The sequence below is a fragment of the Larus michahellis genome, chromosome 5 (genome assembly GCF_964199755.1).
Source record: "Larus michahellis chromosome 5, bLarMic1.1, whole genome shotgun sequence".
In the NCBI taxonomy this organism is placed as follows: domain Eukaryota; kingdom Metazoa; phylum Chordata; class Aves; order Charadriiformes; family Laridae; genus Larus; species Larus michahellis.
In genome coordinates, this window is record NC_133900.1 from 70,746,395 (window position 1) to 70,765,691 (window position 19,297).

Sequence of the window (19,297 nt, forward strand, 5' to 3'; positions counted from 1 at the left end):
TTGAAATGAGTGTTGCTATGGAAACTGCATAGAAATGTATAGTCCAATTGAATCTTCAATTAAAATAAATCCCCAAGTAATTTCATTTGTTTAAAAGCTGTTTGAAAAAATAAAATGTTCAACAGTAGTAAGTGCTAGCCACTTGATGCTCTTTCCATTAAGAAGTATTAGAGTATAAGGGTTAAGTGCACCTGTAGTACCTGGAAATTCTGTTTGTCAAAACAACAAATTATTTTTATGCTGCAGTGGGCAGCATAGAACAATGGGGGATTATACTGAGTATTGTATATACTTCTGGCTTTTCCATGTAATTTTGGTTCTTTTGAAGCACTTGAAGTAAAGGTAATGAATAATATGAAATACTTAAATTTTAGTTTATATACATTATTTCCTATGAGGTTTTTTTCTTCCTTTGACAGAAAAAAAACCAAACCAGATTGCCATATAAATGGTTTTCTGCAATTAAAACAAATTCTCGGTTTTAAAGGTTTTTATGATACATACTATAATTTGATGAGCATCTTACCTGCTTCATTAAAATAATTCTTTTCATGAAGACTAGAAATTCAGATGAAATAAGCGTTTGGTTAAACTGAAGGACCAATCAGTGAGTTATCCTAGTAGACCTACCTCTGTTAATAGACCTGCTTTGTCTGTATAATGTTCATTAGTATCATTGCAAAGCATTAGCATCATTTTATGGCATGATTTTAATCACGTAATACAGTGAAATTAAAAAAAAAAAAGAATAAGAAGGGCTGATAGGTTTTTTCAGAGGAGAATCCTTTTTAAGATTACCATCAAAACAGGTCAATTTTTGGACACTGCAAACTAAAGCTTGAAAAATCCTCAGGAGGCATTAAGTAAAACATAAAATAAACTGAAGTGATCAGTTGTGGATTTTAATGCTGTGTAAAGAGCAACTCTGATTTTTATGCATCAGGGATTTAAAATAAGTTGACAGAATCATGAGATGTATCTGGATAAAGGTATCTTTTGTACACAGGTTATCCTGTTTTGCTGTTGTTTATATATAGTACTGGGGTCATACAATTATAGATTTAGGATTTTTAATAGGCTAGCCAGTAGTGTATCTGTTCAATTCGTAAAGCCTTTTCACACAGAGTGCCTTCTGTGCATTTTTCTTGCTGTCTTCACAAAGTCAAAAGAAACGCCCCTTTTGTCACCTTGTTTGTTTGAAGCAGTTGATAGTGTATCCTGAATTAAAACCAATAGCTCCTCTGTCACAAAACAGTAAACCAAAGGGAAGCTGAGGAAAAGATAGCCTGTGTTACTGCCAGAACATGAAATATCTATGGTGAGTAGTGAGGTGTTCTTAGGTAAGTGTCAGTAGCCAGATTTTAACTTTCTTAATGAAAAAAAAAAAAAAGCAGACATTATAAACACTATAAGTGATAGTGCCTTAGTCAATCCCTGTGTAGACAGCTTTGTAATCTTTGTTGCTCAGCTTTGCACGCTTAAAGCAGAGTGAAAGGTCATGCTGATTTTCATCAGAAGTATGTGAGCAGTGATCAAATGTTACAAGATTCAGATGAAGTTAAGTTTGGAGTTTGCATGATTTCTGAGCACAGCCAATGCCTGTTTATAAGAAGGAAAAACTTGGAGAGTAACAGAGTAAGGCCAAGCATAGAAGCTAGGAATTTTGCAGAAGAATTGATGTGGGACACTTAGACATGCTTCCTCTTTTAAATCAGGAGTTGGTTAACAAAAAAATCATTGCAATATAGTTTATGATTTGGGAGGAGGAAGAAGAGAGGTATAATTTCTCTCTTTTTCTTGCAACGGCAGGTACAGTTTGCCCTCTTGGTAGGGGGGAGCATGAAAAGGGGAGAAATGTCAAGGTTTTTTTGTCAGACCCAAAGATTGCCTAAAATAAGGCAATACTTTAGGCAATAATTGCCTAAAATAAGGATTTTATATTCTTGTGCCTGAAATTGCAGTCCAAAACATCCTGCTGGGTAATCACCTGACTTTGCAAATACTCGTTCACTTCTTTTCATCTGTGAAAACCCAATATATTTCTGTCTTTCAAGTACCCTAATTTCAGCCTAGCAAAATAGATGAGTACTGCCTTGGCAAGACTAAATAGTTTTCTGCATGCTCCCCAGCCCGTTTTGGAATCCAGAAACTCCGCAGAGAGGAGTCAAGCTGCAATAGTTGTACCCTAAACACACCCTGGGCACACCGAAAGCATCAGGTTGGTTTATCACTTACCACAGCAATCAGAGCGGACTGAAAGGAAAGCAGCTGCTATCTGACATCTATCTGACTGTGAATAGTTTATCAGAAGGGTCAGATAGCTCAGTTTTTGTGAGTTCCTACCTCAGCTGATGGGAGCAGCCAGTAGACAAAATTATGTTCCCTGTTTGTTCTCAGTCAGATCCTGCGACTCAAGCACCTCTTGCTTTTCGGCTGCCCAGGTTCAGAGTTTAAAGAGAGCCCTGTGGTTAGAGCTGCCTGGTGGGCCATCTCGGTGTACGTCCTTCTCAGCCTGCAGGTGTCCTGTTGCTCTCTGAAGTTCTAATCCTCCTTGACACAGTGTAGAGGGAGCCTAACCATGTCACTAGATCCCACTCTGGGGATTAAGCACCACTTAGAAATAAGTAATGTGACCTCTTCTCTTTTATGTGCTTCTAATATTTTTGTGCTCTGTACCGAGACAGACCTGAGGTTAAGAATATCAGTATTATTCACTCTGCGTTTGCTGAAGTGTGAATTTAAGGTTATGATGTGAATGAGCAATGCCCAGCATTGAGCACGGGGACTGTGTGTCCCTGCTTTAGCTGGTACATAAACCTCAGGCTATTCATTTGATAAAGTTTCCAAGCTCTTTGAGGAGCTAATTTTGAGGGTGGGAAATTCTTTTTCTACTTTCAGGACCAGAAAGCAAGGGACTGAAACTGCAGACCGTTTGTTCTCTGAAATATCCTGTTCTTCCACAGAGAGTTGCCATAAGAAGAAAGAAAGAAAAGACTAATGAGGAGGTTAAGAATGCTAGGAGATACACTGGCTCCTCCTTTTTGTCTTCAGAATCTCTGTCTGTAGAGGAAGAGGAATTGTCAGATTCAGATCATAAAAAGCCCCAGACGTAGGGCAGAGTGGCTGTATTCCCAGTGGAATGCTTTGATACTATGCTCAAAAGGAGTCTCTGCTTTAAAAATAGAATGGGAGCAAGAGGAAGTTGAATCTGTTCCCATCAGAAATCAATTGTCTGCAAGCAACAAGAAGGAAAATCAGGCTTTTTACACATGACAGCTGTTGAAGTGATTAAATCCAGTTGGAAAAAAGCTTTCCAAAGAAGATTCTTGACTGACTTATGCAAGAGCAGCTTGTCATTGCCTTCAGAGACAAAGGAAACTTTCCATGCAGGTGCTTTCCCTTTCCTCTTCCTGTGATCCGGATAGACAATACGGAAAGTTTAAGGTAGTAAGTGTTGGCTTTTCTCTTTGTCAGTGCTCACTGCCTGTTTATTCAGCAAAACTAAAGCACAGCTCCAACTTAGGACAGAGAATCAACCAAAAAACTGCAGTGGAAAAAAAATTAACTCAGTGGAATGTGAATTTTTGTGAACTGCATGTTTAAACTCTGGAAATAATTTTGATCGGTTTTCAGCTTCAATTTTACTCCCAAGCATTTGATATCAGAGTAAAATAAATATAAGTGCATGTGTGGTGCTACTAAATACTCGTGTAGTCCTTTCACTGTTTTTAATTCCTGTATTTGCTCATTTTCTTAACTTTCATTTTGTAATACAGAGACCTAAACCAATTAAAGAGGAAAAGACGGTTCTATCTCCCTTTTAATCTACAGTTTTCACTTGGAAGCACTACTTTTGTGTAGCCAATTGGATCTCTAGTAGGAAAGCTTTTCAGATATTGAATGTAAAATTTTCCTTTCCAAATTCTATCCGGGAATACAGAATTGTTATGTGCACAGGTAACACTTTAAATTCTTGTCCTAATTTCAACTCCAGAGCTGGCTGTAGAGTGGAGTCACTTTGATCTTTCCCCTTAGACACCTGTAGCCATCTTACATATGTGTGGCTTTCATCTAAGGTGGACTGGTTTACTCCATATTAGTTTTTTCCTCTTTGCTCAGCATTCTTTAATTAGTTAATATTTTTAGAGTACTGAGGTGTAACTTTGAAATTATTAGACTAAGAAATAAAAAGGAAGAAGTGTTACCTTTTTCACTTTGTTGTTGCGATGTCCTTTGCATATGCAATGCCAAACTGTACTGTATGTTTTTGTTGCCATTTTATATGGTAACTGCTTCTGCTCACAAACTTCTCCGGTTTTTTGACCTAAAAATCCTGTTTTTTTCCTAACTAGTATGTGCTTCTAATCCAGAATTTTTTTCATTAGTGTGCAATTCTTTCTTTTTAAATCATTAAACAAGATACTAAGTAAGGCTAATTTTTGCTATGAGGCACAGTTAAGACTTCCCTGACTGTGGATCTAATGTACTTTATCCTCCAGGTGTTTTGGAGGTATATGTGATGGCAGAGCAAAACCAGCATCCCCTTGGCTACCTATCTAGCAATCAACAGCACGTTTACTAAATGGATTGTAGTACTATTTCATTGTCATGAAGTTACTCTCAGTTTGGAGAGTGAGGTTAACTGGGTTTTGAGCTACCAAAATATAAGACTGTGTGATTCATACACTGCTTTTACTTTTCTTTCCTTTGCTGCCTTGTAAAGGTGCCTGGGGAAAGAGGATAGACATGATCTCACCCTTTTCTGTCACTTTCAGGTTTCTTACTGTAAGTTCCCAGTGCTGATTGTGTTTTCTGCTATTTCTGCCTAACTTCATGAGAATCCTTACAAATCATGAGAATCCTTATTCTGCAAGTCCTAGTATTCTGAATAATAGGATATCAATGTCAGGAATTATACATATTGTGACTTTTCTATTTTGAAGTAAGGATTTGTTGCTGGAAATGACAGAATGAAAGTTAGAAAACTGAATCCTATCAAAGTAAATATTGTTAATAAAGCAAGGAGTGTACAATATTGTGGATTCTTTGTGTGTTTTTTCTCCCCATTCAGTCAGATCGGCTGTATAAAACCTACAAACCTGTAAAATAAACTTAAAATGATCCATTTAAAATCAACAATAAAATTGTTAGTGGTATTTATTTGCGCTGAAAACTTAACACCATAGTTTAATCTAGCAGTAATGAAAAGTTACAGATGTGCCCAGTAGTCGTAGCATCTTGTGCTCTTCCCTTGACAAAGCATCTTACACTGTATTCTGTATTGTTAACAAGAACAAACTGCACCTTTTATTTTTTTTTATACTGTACTTTAGAAAGTATTTCTTCAATTTGCAGTGCCAAGACAGTAAACCCCACACACGGCCCATTGCTCGTTTCTGTCCTTGCACTTCCCCCTCAGTTGTTTCAGCACATCTGTCTGTGGGACTGAATGATACAGTTGGGAAAATGATCGGGGGGTCAAAATAACTCAGTATGCTTTTATGCTTTTATTTTACTTTTTTTTTCCTCCTAGGTCAGTTCTCCAGTTGTACTTACTGGCACAAGTGAGAGATGGCATGAAGGGAGGGAAAAGGGGGGGAAGATATAGTAGGAGTTCCATAAAAAAGTCTTCAAAGTATGATGTCATCTGTATTAAAAATACTTTTCTTTTTCCTTTTCAGGAAAACTTCATGGAAGTAATTAGAAACCAGGAATTTCTATTATTGCCAGCCACTGAAATTGCAAAGCTTTTAGCAAGTGATGACATGAATATTCCTAATGAAGAAACTATACTGAATGCACTACTTACGTGGGTTCGACATGACTTGGAACAGAGAAGGAAAGATCTCAGTAAACTCCTGGCTTACATTAGACTGCCTCTGCTTGCTCCACAAGTAAACTGTTCAATTCCGCTCTAGTTTGTACCTTGGTTACTAAGGGCATAATGACTACAGCATTGATATATTAATAGTGACAAATCATAAAAGCTTCAGGGTTCTTAATGACTTAGATTCTTAGAGTTGCATATAAGGACTTAGCATGTTGTATAGGCATGACAGTTTGTGTCTGTGAACTGCAGTATATTCAGGTCCTAACCTGTGATCAGTCAGGACGCAAGAAGGGGTGGAGCTGCTAGGAAAAAATCACTTCTGTTGCCTAGAAAAATGCTTATCAAGGATATGTTTGTCACTAGAAGGTGTGTCCTTTTTAAATTTCTTCATGGAACTTGCACAATTTCTTTGGATCATTACACTTTCTTCATATAATTATAGCCGTCCTTGAGATTTAGGAAATACAGTTTGAACAGATTATTAGGAGTGACTTTTCTTCCATTAACTCTTGATAAACCATCTGTGTGTACTTTTTGTTCTTCCCAATCAATACTCTTTCTCCTTCTTGGACACTTACACGCAAAGCTGAAAAAGACTTGAGCTCAGTTTGTTGAAATAGTTGTGAATTACAGTTTTCCTAGTCCTGTAGGAATGACTGCTCTTGTTAGTGTTTTGAGTAGCTTTGTATTCGTTATCTGATAGCATGCATGAGTTGGTTTGGGGTTTTTCCCCTTCTTTCTTTTCCTGTGCTAGCCTTCCTCGCTGGACCTTCATTAGTAATATTTAACACTTACAATACAATCAAAGGATTTTGCTTTACAGTTTTCAGTCAGTTTAGTGACAATTATCTCTATTATGGATTTTTATGGAACCTGAATAATAAGTAGAATTCACTAACACAACAAAAACTGAGTGTGATTCATCCATAGTGATAAATCACATACACAACATTCTGTGTGTTACCTCTAATCTGGTATCCTCTTGCTCGATAGTAAGATTCACGAGCAAGCATTTTAGTATTAGTACTTCTATAGCGATTAATATATATGCAGTGAGAGGGTTTTCTCAGTTGTGGCCTCGACTGTGTAATTCACTTTTTCAAGAAATACAATACAGTGTAAGCCAGTTGACCTAGTGGAAATCATTTTTTTCTTGAGCATTTAATTAATTGATAATTAAGTAACCACTGCTGTATTCTTTTTCTTAATTCACTGTAATTGAAGCATCTTTAGAAATTGAAAGTACAGAATTTATCCCAGAAATATGTACTGAAATCAAATTATGTCCACTCAGTAACTAATTAGGAAAACAACAGAATGAAATGCAAAAGCAATGTCATATTTATTATTTTATCTTTAATTTTTCATGTCTTCTCCAAATATATACATATATTTCTAATAACATAATTTTCTGATGCCTTTTTATTTATTACTTTCTTTAACAAATTAAAGTGTTAGAGCTGTGATTTTAATATGACAACAACTAGTGCATTGAGTAAATTGGTTTAAAGTGCCTAAAACAGTCTTAACATTTTCAGAATTATGTTTTGCTTCATGATCACGTGACATTAGGTAATCTGATAGCAAACATAACATAATGAAAAGGTTTCCAATTTTACGGTTGAAGGGTTAAAGCTGTTTGAAAGAAATGAAATTAGAAAATTGAACGACTTGCTGAAATCAATAGCGTTGCAAGCAGAGATGCAAAGAATATTAGATTCATACAGTTTAAAAAAAACACTTTGGGAAATACTGTGAAACTGCAGCACTGGATGCAAAATATCATAATGAATTTTCAGTTTTGTTGGTTGTGTTTTTATGCATCTCTTTGCACATAGCATTCTGTGATCTCTTTGGTTAATGCAAGCAGTCTCCTAAGTACTCGTAAGTCTCTTTTAGCTCTTACAAAGGCTAGAGATGAATATTTGTCAGCTTCTTAAGCTGTAAGGTGGCAAGTATTCCATCTCTGATAAATTAATGAAAAAGATGATTAAGCAATTTCTGAGTTACAAAGTGGGTTCAGCTTCCTTTTAGACAGAAATTCTTATTACTTCAGTATCTGCACTACCTTTCTCTTCATCAGGTTACCAATGACTCTAATTTCCTGCTAGCATGTAATTTGTAACTGCTCAGTTATGCTTTTAGCACAAGCAGCTATGTAAGTAATAAAAATTGGAAAAATTTGCTTTAATTTAAGTACACCCATTCCAAGTTCTTTGAGTGAACAACATTTACAGAAAATTGTAATACAGTAGGCTTAGTTTCAAGAGCATGGAGATTTTTTTGGGTACCCAAACAATCTTAGATTGCATTTATTTTTAACTGAGATGAAGTTGCTTTCAGAGATTGAGACTGTGCTGTAGATAACTTCTTTATAGGCTGGGGGGGTGAGAGAAACTGGAGAAAATGTAGGTTGCATCTTGTTGCAAAACTCATATATACACACATGGAGTTGCTTTAAATATTAAATGCTGTTTGTCTATCAGAAAAAAATACATTGGCGGCCTGAATTGGTCATGTTGTCCACGAGCCTTAGTTTTCATGCATGCAACTATGACAATGTCCAATAGGACAGTAGTAATTCATTGATTTTTTTAAAATTTTTTAAAACCATGTGCAATTTTATAGCATTGCATGGTGGCAGTTAAAAGATGGCTTTTACTTTACTATTTTATAATCACAAAGTGTTCGTGTGAAGTCATAGAATGATAAATGGTGCTTTGGGTGGAGAGAAGAAACAATGGGAAGTACTGAAAGTTAAAGAATGAAAATTTAGTCCCTTTGCCAATTTACACGAGAACATTTAATTTGCTATTTTAAATAGAATGAGAACATTAGCCAGTTAGAGAAATACTGCAAAAGTCAGGCTCAGTTTTCTGAAAAGTTGCAGTTGAAGGGCTTTGAAAGTTTTTAGGTTTTTTAATTTTTATTCTCTGTGTATGTTAATTATGTTTTCTGTCATAGTTTCTGTTGATTTGCCTGATTCAGAAGTGTTTAGGCTTTGCAGCCTGTACTTATCTGTATCTCTTCCGCAGCCGTGGATGTCACATTTGCCGCTTTGCAGTCCTAAGGCAGCTTTAAGCCAGGGATACTCATACCATATTATGCATAACTATTTCGTAATGAGTCCCTTTACTATTCCTCATTACTAATTTCACAGCAGTTTTGTACCTGTTACGGGTTGGCTGTCAACAGCTCAACAATCTGGCATCTCATTCTGGTTTGTGGACTTACATTTCTAATAGTCACAAAGCGTTCGGATTTTGTAGTGGCAGTTCAGAGGCATCTGCCTTTTTCTCGTTGTTCTGACAACTGTCCAAGTCTCAGTGGGGCACTTTACTTACTTTTTTCTCTGTTACCCAGGCCATGTCTTGCAGCTCAGAAAAATGCCAGTTGTCTAGACTTCTAATAATTACAGTTAGGACACTCAACCTACTAATACATTTCTCCTGCAGTCTGACAAACATGGAGTACAAAAGACTCCAGAATCTTTAAACTTAATAGCTTTTATTAGTAGTCTTTATTTAACTTGAATTTTATTTAAGCCAGGTTTAAAATTTAACACTTTTTAAATTTACTTGCACTCTTGATTTTAATTGATATACTGTGATCTGGGTCACTGTCATAATAGAATAATAGAGTAATAGAATATATATTAAAATATTCAACCTGTGCCTGAAGCAGCTTTTAGAGACCTCTGGACTGGGTAGATTCAGAAGTAAGAGTGTGAAGTTAAACTAACATACTCAGAGTCTGATTCCATGTCCTTGAACATACTTGTAGTGGCACTAGAACACAAGTAGATTTTTTTTTTTCTTCCTTGGGATCATCAAGCTTAAATCATCCATTAATATCCTTCCTTTTTTTGGTACTTAGTTTAAGATGTGAATGTGTTGCTTATTACAAGTTTATATTTACCTTAGTCTTTTTTTTATATATATGACCATTTTGAAAATACGCAGATTTTAAATCAGGCAGTGGAAGTCTTTGGATAAAATGTTTTCTTGTAATCTTGTTTTTATTCTTCATGTGGCTTTTAGCAATACAGCTTGTTTGATTTTTCTTTCTTTTTCACAGTTTCTGGCAGATATGGAAAATAATGCACTCTTTCGGGATGACATTGAATGTCAAAAACTCATTATGGAAGCAATGAAGTACCATCTGTTGCCAGAGAGACGACCTATGTTGCAAAGTCCTCGCACCAAACCTAGAAAATCTACAGTGGGCGTGTTGTTTGCAGTTGGAGGAATGGATGCAACAAAAGGTATTGGCACATATAATGATCAGTTGATGAGCTGTTTTGGTTCTTTTTAAAAGAAATGCTTGATAGATGTTTTTGCAACGTGTTAATTCTGAAATTCAACTATTCTGCAGTATAGAACATGAAATGTCTTAATTGTACACTGTTTATTGGGTAAAAAAAAAACCAAACCTGTGTAGTTTTGTGTCCTGGTTTGATACATTGATAATAGTGTAAGCATTCTGGAAGTTACAGTTACGATTGATTTGAAGTTATCAAGGGAATATCTGATTTCTGAGTAGTGAAGTGCTGAAATGAGTGAAAACTGATCTTTATTTGCTTGAGTGGGAAGTAATTTGGAAAAGGAAGAAAGTGACAAAAAGGGCACGAAGGTGACCTGCACATGCATGAAAAACAAAAAAAAATATGCTTTCTGACTAATTGCTGAAAGGTTCTGTCAGAGCTACTTGGATTTTCTTTTTTATAGACACTTCCATGCTGTTTAATGGTAGTTAGAAGGAATCTGGCAAGTTAGAGAAGTTATGGCAAAGAAAGCGTTTTCTTTCACTCGTCATTTTAAAGTTAGCACTTTAGTACTTCATGTCACACAGCTTCAGATTTTTTTCTAATATTACAAACCAGTTGATTTCAATATATAATTGCATTTCACCAGGGTTGTTTTATATTCCTAACATTTGTATTTCTAGAGGCTTGATTCTGCAAAGCAGTTAGGAATCTGTTTTTTATCTTGATAAGCACTGAGAAAGTCCTCCTTTATAATGATGCAGTTAATTCCTGAGGAAGTCAGAAAAGACTATTTGTGTAAATAGAATTAAGAACACGTTGTCTTGTAGGATCAGTGTATTGCTAAAATAAAAGCTATCCTAATAATTCATACTTCTTTTTAAAAATTTCCATATGTTGTCATTCAGGAGCTACAAGCATTGAAAAGTATGAACTTCGTACCAACATGTGGACTCCTGTAGCAAACATGAATGGACGAAGGTTACAGTTTGGAGTTGCAGTCTTAGATGATAAATTGTACGTTGTTGGTGGCAGAGATGGGCTGAAAACATTGAATACTGTGGAGTGCTACAACCCTAGAACGAAAACTTGGAGTGTAATGCCACCTATGTCCACTCATCGTCATGGTCTTGGTATGTAGAGTTCTGTAAAGGCTGAATGCATCTTTTTAAAAGGTTATCTGTTTTAGGATTGGTCAAGAAAACATTCAGAAAACAAGTTTAGGGGGGTGGAAACTTTGTTTTAATGCCAACTGCTTATTGAACGTCTTTTCTCCTTCAGATTATATCTAGCATGGGCTACCAAAAGGAAATTTCTTTTTATTTGTTTTTAAATATTTCTTGGTGCACGCTGGACTGTCACTAGGAAAACGTGATTTTTTTTCCCCTTATCTAGAAGTGATTGTTTTTCATATCTGTTTTTTTAGGAGTAGCTGTATTGGAAGGTCCCATGTACGCTGTAGGAGGACATGATGGCTGGAGCTACCTGAATACAGTAGAAAGATGGGATCCACAGGCTCGTCAGTGGAACTTTGTAGCTAGTATGTCAACTCCAAGGAGCACTGTTGGTGTAGCAATATTAAATGGAAAGTACGTGAAGGCAACTTCTGTTTTCTATCTCATTATTTTAATGTAATTAGAGGACCATCCTAAATGACTATTATTTCTCTTGATACATACATACCTGTTGATAGCATTAAGAACCAGATTTCTTCATTCACAGAAAAGATACTGTGTTGGGTCAAGCAAGCTTCCCAACAGCATCACAGTGCCCCTCAGGATCATTTGTGAGACACCATCTCTTTGGGCAAATAAGTAGTTACCATCTCCTTAATCGAGAACGGAGCAAAGGGTTGTTCTCTTTCACGGAGACAGAATTAATCTAATCTAGAGTGGAATCTGAAATTTCTAAAGCTGTTTTTCAGTGAAAATATGCCTAATTCCTAATAGAAAGCGTATTCAGACAACTAGGTCACTTTATGTTGCAGTCACAGGAAATGGTTGGAATTGACCTGAAAGAGCTCTGCAGTACATTCTGCTACCCCAAAGCTGAATCAACTATATGTAAAACGCTCATAGCCAGAGTGATCTTGTTCTTAACCTTCAGTGGTAAATTTTCCCTAACTTTCCTAAGCAATTTGCTTAACTATTAACACATCTGTGAAGTTCTCCTCATGTCAAGTCTTAAATACCTTTTGCTGATTTATTATTGTTTGTACTATCCAAAGTGACCATGGAAAATGCATTTTTCTTTCCTATTTGCAACAGCCTTTTGCAGTTAAAGACACATGTCCCCTCAGTATTCTGTCATGAGAACAGAATAATTCCAGCTCCTTCAGTCTTTGTTTGCAGGCCATGATTCCTAGACTGAAAATCCTAGATTTTCACTGTTTTCCTAAGTGTAATTGTTCTATAGCATCCCAAAATACAAGTGGTACTTGAATCAAGCTATTACAAAAATAAAGATCAGTTGGTATCACAGAATCATAGAATAATTTGGATTGGAAGGCACCTCTAGAGTCATCTGGTCCAACACCAACTCAAAACCGGGTCGACCTTAAAGCTGGATCTAGTTTCAAATTTAACTGAGGTAGCTCAGGTCATATTTGACTTCTGAGTATCTCCAACGATGGAGATTGAACAGCCTCTCTGGGCAACCTGTTCCGATGTTTGACCACCGTTTTACCGAACATTTTTCTTCTAATATCCAATTGAAATTTCCCATGTTTCATCTTGTCTGTTGTTCTTCCTCCTTTCACTGCATACCTCTGAGAATGATCCATCTTCTATATAGCCTCCCAGTAGGTGGTTGAAGACAGCAGTAAGATGCCTCCTTAGCTGTCTCAAGAATACTAAAGACTGCACAAAGGCAGCTCTCAGCCTCTCGTCATGTGTTCTAGCTCCCTCACCATCTTGGTGACCATCAGCTGGACTTGCTCCAGTCTTGTACTGAAAGCCCAAAGCTGGACACAGTATCTGGAAGCAGTTTTCTATGTACTGAACAAAGGGGATCAACTGTCATTACATTAAGGGCATACTGATGACTTGTCTGCCAGGACTTCCAAGTCTTTTTTTGCTAAACTGCCTCCTTTCCTGTCAGCTCCCAGCCTATACTATTGCATGGGAATATGCCATCCCAGGTACAGGACTTTGTGTTTGCCTTTGCTGAAATTCATGAGACTACAGTCAGCCCATTTTTCCAGCCTGTCTATGCCTCTCCGAATAGTAACCAAGCCCCTCAGCGTATCAGCAACTCCCTTTAATCTGATATTATCAGTAAACTTGCTAAGGCTGATTTCCGTTACATTTTTCAGATAACTAATAAAGACATTGAGCAGTATCAGCCACAGTATCAGCCTGGGAGGAACAGCACTAGTAACCAGCTGCCAGCTGGACTTCATACTGCTGATCGCAGCCCTTTGAGCCCAGTAGTCCTTCCAGTTTTCCACCAGCCTTGTAGCTGGCTTATCAAAACCATAATTTGCCAGGGTGGCTACAGAAACACCATAGGAGACAGAGCTAACCTGATTTGCTGGGTAGTATTGTGGTTGTGGCAGAATATTTACACTCTCTTGACCACAAATTTTCGCTTCCTGCTTATGTAACATCTGACACATCTCCCTTGAGTAGTTTGAGTATTGTAAAGGAGCAGAAAGCTTTTCACAATTTTTTTTTTTTTTTTGGGGGGGGGAGGTGGGGCGTGAAGGTTAGTGTCCTGCTAAGGGTCCTGTAAGATTTGGAACAAGTGCAGGAAAGAATGGAAATAAATGCTCACTGTGGGCAGGAAGGAGAGAACTTGAACAACCAGCAAGCAGAGTGCCTTGGGCTGCCTTGGAGCTGCAGTCTCACATGCTTAAGTTAGGTCTGAAGCTTCCTATACATTCATCAGAGAGTCCCAGGTGCAGTGAAAAGCATCAGAATTAGAGCCTTATATTTCTCTATTATAGAACATTGCCTAGACTCTTAATGTAGGTAGCAACACTAGATGGCTATAGCTGAAAAGCATAAAGTACATGCAAATTTATTGCATTTCAGCGAGGGAGCAGTAACTTCTGCACTTTCTAGTAGTATCTATCTGTAACGAGACATTTCAGATGATTTGCTCAAAACCTTCATATAGAGAAATTAATATATCTTTCTCCGTGTCCTAAATGTGAAATCACGGCATAAGTGATCCAAACTCTCTCATGTTTTGTGGGGAAGTAAAGTGGGAGGCCTCATTTAAATGCTGTATTGCATTGCAAAGCATTGCATTGATTTTTAGTCATGAACTTTTTGGAACTGCAACTTGATTTTTCAGTATCCTTCAGTACATTCCTTACCTTAAACAAGTTGTGTTATTAAACATGGGAACTTCCATGGAAATGTATTTTTTTTAAAGGGTATTAAAATTATTACTGAGAACTACGAGGTCAACTATATTTACAAGATGTTTGTATTTAAGTTTGTTGGCCAGTGTATTTAAAAAAATGAACAATGGTGTTTCCCAAAATGAGGACATCTTGAATAGTGCTTCATAGTAACTGTTGTAAATTGTTCACACTATCATTCTATATAGTATCTAATGTTTATTTGATTATTTAACCATGCTATAATGTGCATTAGGCTACGAAAGAGTTTCATTCATGACATCTCAGGTCTGAACTTTACTTCTGATGCATTGCTTCCTTTTTAGAACAGCTTCTGAGTTCCTACCTTTCCAAATAACGGTGCTGGGCATTTCTGCTTCTAAGCACAGATTACTCATAAACTCTGTGCATAAATTCTCTATCTAGTCTGATTATTTGATTACTTTTAAAGATCCATCAGTGATAGAGTGCTCCTAAAACAAACCTTATCCTTCTAGGCTTTCCAAAAGGTTGAAACGCTTTGTAATGCCAAATGCTAGAAACCTTTTTGTTAGAACTGAGCAAACTAGGCCACCTACTGGGTGTGAGGGACTTAATGTAGTGCTGCCATTCGTAAACTAAAGCCCAGGTCCAGAAAAATCCTTGAATGCCGAAGAGGATCCAGGGCAGAGTTGTTCCATGCACACATCCACTACTGAATTTGTCCTCCTGACTCTGCTAGAAGTGGGCCCTTTGTCTGCCAAGTCACATAAGTAATTTTGAAAATGTTAGATACGTGCATAGGTTAGAACATAAATGCTGTGTTTTAGATACCAGTGTTCTGTAAATTATTGTTACTATACATTGATCATGACAATAGGAAAAGACTGGAGCAAACGCTTACCTGATTTTTCACAACAGAACATTCTATTGAAAGTTGAAAATCTCCTTCCAAACTGCCCCTTTTAAAATACATGAAAGTCCTTCATACACCACTAGACACTTCGTCTTGTTCAGACAATATTTATTTACTTTTTTTTTTTTTTTTTTACTTTGCAGGCTTTATGCAGTTGGTGGTCGAGATGGAAGTTCTTGTCTTAAGTCAGTAGAATGTTTTGATCCTCATACAAACAAGTGGACCCTCTGTGCTCAGATGTCAAAAAGAAGAGGTGGTGTAGGAGTAACCACCTGGAACGGGTTCTTGTATGCAATAGGCGGTCACGATGCCCCAGCATCAAACTTAACATCCAGGCTGTCAGACTGCGTAGAAAGGTAATACCCTGACAAAGGCATATCCTGATAGTAATTCTAATAGTGCTAGTCTATCCAGTGATTTATGGAGAGAGTTGTAAGTAGAAATCCAATAAAATACTCATGTTATTTTTTGCATGAGCAGAGGAAACTTACATATAAAAACATAACTGTGTAGTTGTAATACAGTTCAAAATGTTGCCAAGACAGATGATTTACAGCGAATTCTCCCTAATGCACTTCATCTAGAAATATTTTTTTTTCTAACAGTCTCATTGAATGAATTATGATTGATTACTGAGAACAATTTGGAATTGAATGCTTTTAAAGAACTACTTTCACACGAGAAGTCTGTATCATTCGTATTATAACTTTTAAAGGAGTTAACAGTCAGGGTTTGTGGATCCTTAAATATCCTATTCTTTCTTGTATCCCCTGATGACACTGGGAAACTGGCATGTCATTCAGTCTTTCCAAAGTTGGTACGTCTTTACAATAGTTACTAATGAATGAACGAATGAATGTATTACAAATTGCAGAAGCATGTGTGATCCATAAAATAATTTAAAAGGACAGTACATATTTCATAATGTACTGCATTATTAAGTCTTTGCTGGCATTTCAAGTATTTCTAAAATATGCTTTAATTCTCCCCCCCCCCCGCCCCAATAGTAAAACTTCTCTTCTTTCCTGTTATCTCCCAACTCTTAGAGTGATTCTTCATCACCCATCTTCTCCGTTTACTAAATTTCTTTATGCTGGAAGATGTGACTCAGCCTCTACCAAAAAAAAAAAAGAAAGAAGAAAAACCAAAACACCACAAAAAAGAGATGTAATTTTTAAACTTTCAGTGTCCTAATAGACCCCAAAATACATGGGGGGTCCGTGTAAGTGTGGCCCATACCACTTAACATATGGACGCTGCACTAAAAAGACCCCAGAAAGGTTTGCAGATAGGAAGCTATTTATATAGCAATTACCAAATTTTTTGAGGAATACAGATAATTAGAAGCACAAGAGAAAACAATAGGTCCCTGTATTTTTCTCCATCAATATTCTCTGAAAAAGTTATTCTCTGAATAAAGTTACAGAACATATGACTTCAATAAATCGGAATAATTTTGTAATGCATTTTGTCCTTGGTCTTTGAGAGGTGAAATTGAGTATCATCAGCTTCATGGTAAAAAAATTACCAATTTCATAAAACCACACTAAGCTTTTGAGTATTTGTTTACCACTATATTTTTGCAATAAAAGTTGCTTTTCCCAGATAAATACATTGGTTTATAAATTAATTATGAAATAACTTAAATTGAAAAGTGAATTCTGTATGTAGCTCACTAATCACCCTCTTTCACTACATTATGCTTCTATTTGCAGCATGTGCTTCAGGCAGTATTTTTGTGTTACGATGATGCTTGCATGCATTTCTGTAGTACTTTGACTAGAGAACTGCAGATAAAATTGTTAGAGCTCTTTATATCTACGCTTTTCATGCAAACAAATTAAGACTAGTATCTTCCAAACTTGCTTTCAGCAAGTGTGATCTTAGGATAGTCTCTTAGCCAAATAAATATTTTATTTGTATAGGTCTTCAGAGCCCTTCAAAGCTCTGTGATGACATCATTTCTGCCACAAGTTCTGCCACATTTTCAGTCAGGTTAAAATATGTTCCCTGACATAAGAACAGCATGAACTCTCCTATGTAGTTCTCAGTTTGACTTGTAAAGAATGTTGGTATTGTTCTAGAATCACATTTAATGTTTTTCATTAAACACTCTTTTACTGTGCTGATGCTTCTGATGATATGGAGCTATGATTAAATGAAGTGCTGTAAATTGTCTTAAGGGTTTTGCATTTCTTGCAGAATTTTCCCAAACTGTTTTTTGGGTTCAGTTTGGGTTTTTTTGTGTGTGGTTTTGGTGTTTGTTGTTTTTTTTTTAATGGTAGTCTTTCATGGCAAGTAACTCTATAGTACCACACTCAACTTGAATAGCCTGTGCTTTGACATGTAGCATTTACCACTTAGAGCAAGCACTTGCTCTACTACCGTGTCGCAGCAGAACAGTTTCAGGAATGGTATGTTTAGACATACAATAAGAAATGTAGTAAGAGCAGCTGCCTGTTTATGCATGTATTACTATATGGAAAGCAGCACAAAGTAGATATGTAGCTAGTACTGACTGTCTTACTAGATGACTAAAGAAACATTTTCAAAGAGAATACTTTTGGGGAAAAAGTCCTTTGAAATTAACACCCAAATCTATGCTGTACTAATACCTGTTTTTTACTACCCTAAGAGTGTCAATTTGTGTACATTTTTTTCTGTTGAATTTTGGCAACAGTTTTGGAGCATAACACAAATTATCTTTTAGGTATGATCCAAAAACAGATATGTGGACTGCTGTGGCCTCTATGAGCATTAGCAGAGATGCAGTGGGAGTATGTCTTCTTGGTGACAAGTTGTATGCTGTTGGAGGATACGATGGTCAAACATACCTTAATACAGTGGAGTCTTACGATCCCCAGACAAATGAATGGACACAGGTACAGTTTCTGATCAGACCATATGCTACTATTTATCTTGTTATTTCAAGTGTGCCTCTTCATAAAAGGAGAATTCAAATACTTCTCCAAGAAGCACTTTCTCACTCGTCTATTGTAAGTCTTTCTTTTTTCTTTGTCTGCCATCTTGGGATTGTTAACTTCCAATAAACTGGCCTTCTTTCTTTGGCAACAGGATAGCTATTTTCTTTGACAATTTCAACTATTGTTAATAAAATGAATTGGCATGTTCCCCAAACTATCATAAATGGTTCTGTTTACATGACTTCCTATTCTGAAGATAAATGCTAAATGTAGGTTAGTTTTAGCTCTAATGTGTGTCTCAGCAAGTTTATCAATTTCTTCAAGGTTTTGATCATCTTTTCATAAATAATCCCTTCCTGATGTGAATGCTATGTACGGTGTGTGCAACTTTCAGGAAGCCTGTTCCCATTTCTCTTCACCCAACTCAAAAAACCAAACCAAACCAAAAACAAACAAAAAAAACCCAACAAAAAACCAACCCAAAAACCATTCAATTCATGATTAGAAACGATTACTGTCAATTCAATGCTTGGTTACTTTTACTTTTTTATACCTCCAGGAATGTGTGTCTCCGTGGGAAGAGCACACACAGGGACTTTCTGTGTAGGCTGTCCTTAGGTATCTGCTGCCATTTGAGATACCCTGAGGTGTCTATCAGTGTCCAAGGTCATCTAGAATAGCATCAGACACCAATACTTAGGTAGCTGTTTTCTGACCTCCTTAATATGCTATCCCAGTAATAGCCCCAAACTGCGAATTCCAAAAGAGAACTGATCTCTAACAAAATCTGTAACACAGAAAACAGAGCTGTCCATTTCCCCCACTTCATACTGCTGCAAGATCTTAAAACATAAGTCACCAAGGAGCCTCACCAGAGCTTGGGGCCTTCAGTGGCTGTACTGGTAATGATAACCCATGGCATTACCTGGCCTGCTAAAGAAAAAACTCAACAAACAAACAAAAAAAACAAAAAAAACCCCAAACAATGTGTACAAGAGGAGAGGCTTCTCACCGTTGCATCTAAATGAATCTCACA

The 19,297-nt window shown here is 36.7% G+C and overlaps 1 protein-coding gene across 6 annotated transcripts in view; it reads left to right on the forward strand.

Annotated features, from left to right (window-relative positions):
* The window catches only part of KLHL5 (kelch like family member 5), a 62,060-nt gene that overhangs the window by 40,197 nt on the left and 2,566 nt on the right, over nucleotides 1-19,297 (forward strand). For all 6 annotated transcript variants that reach the window (XM_074587824.1, XM_074587820.1, XM_074587821.1 and 3 more), the window contains 6 exons: nucleotides 5,682-5,894; nucleotides 9,908-10,094; nucleotides 11,003-11,227; nucleotides 11,521-11,683; nucleotides 15,481-15,693; nucleotides 18,048-18,219. In XM_074587824.1, coding sequence (XP_074443925.1) covers nucleotides 5,682-5,894; nucleotides 9,908-10,094; nucleotides 11,003-11,227; nucleotides 11,521-11,683; nucleotides 15,481-15,693; nucleotides 18,048-18,219 — 1,173 coding nt within the window. The remainder of the gene's footprint in view (nucleotides 1-5,681; nucleotides 5,895-9,907; nucleotides 10,095-11,002; nucleotides 11,228-11,520; nucleotides 11,684-15,480; nucleotides 15,694-18,047; nucleotides 18,220-19,297) is intronic.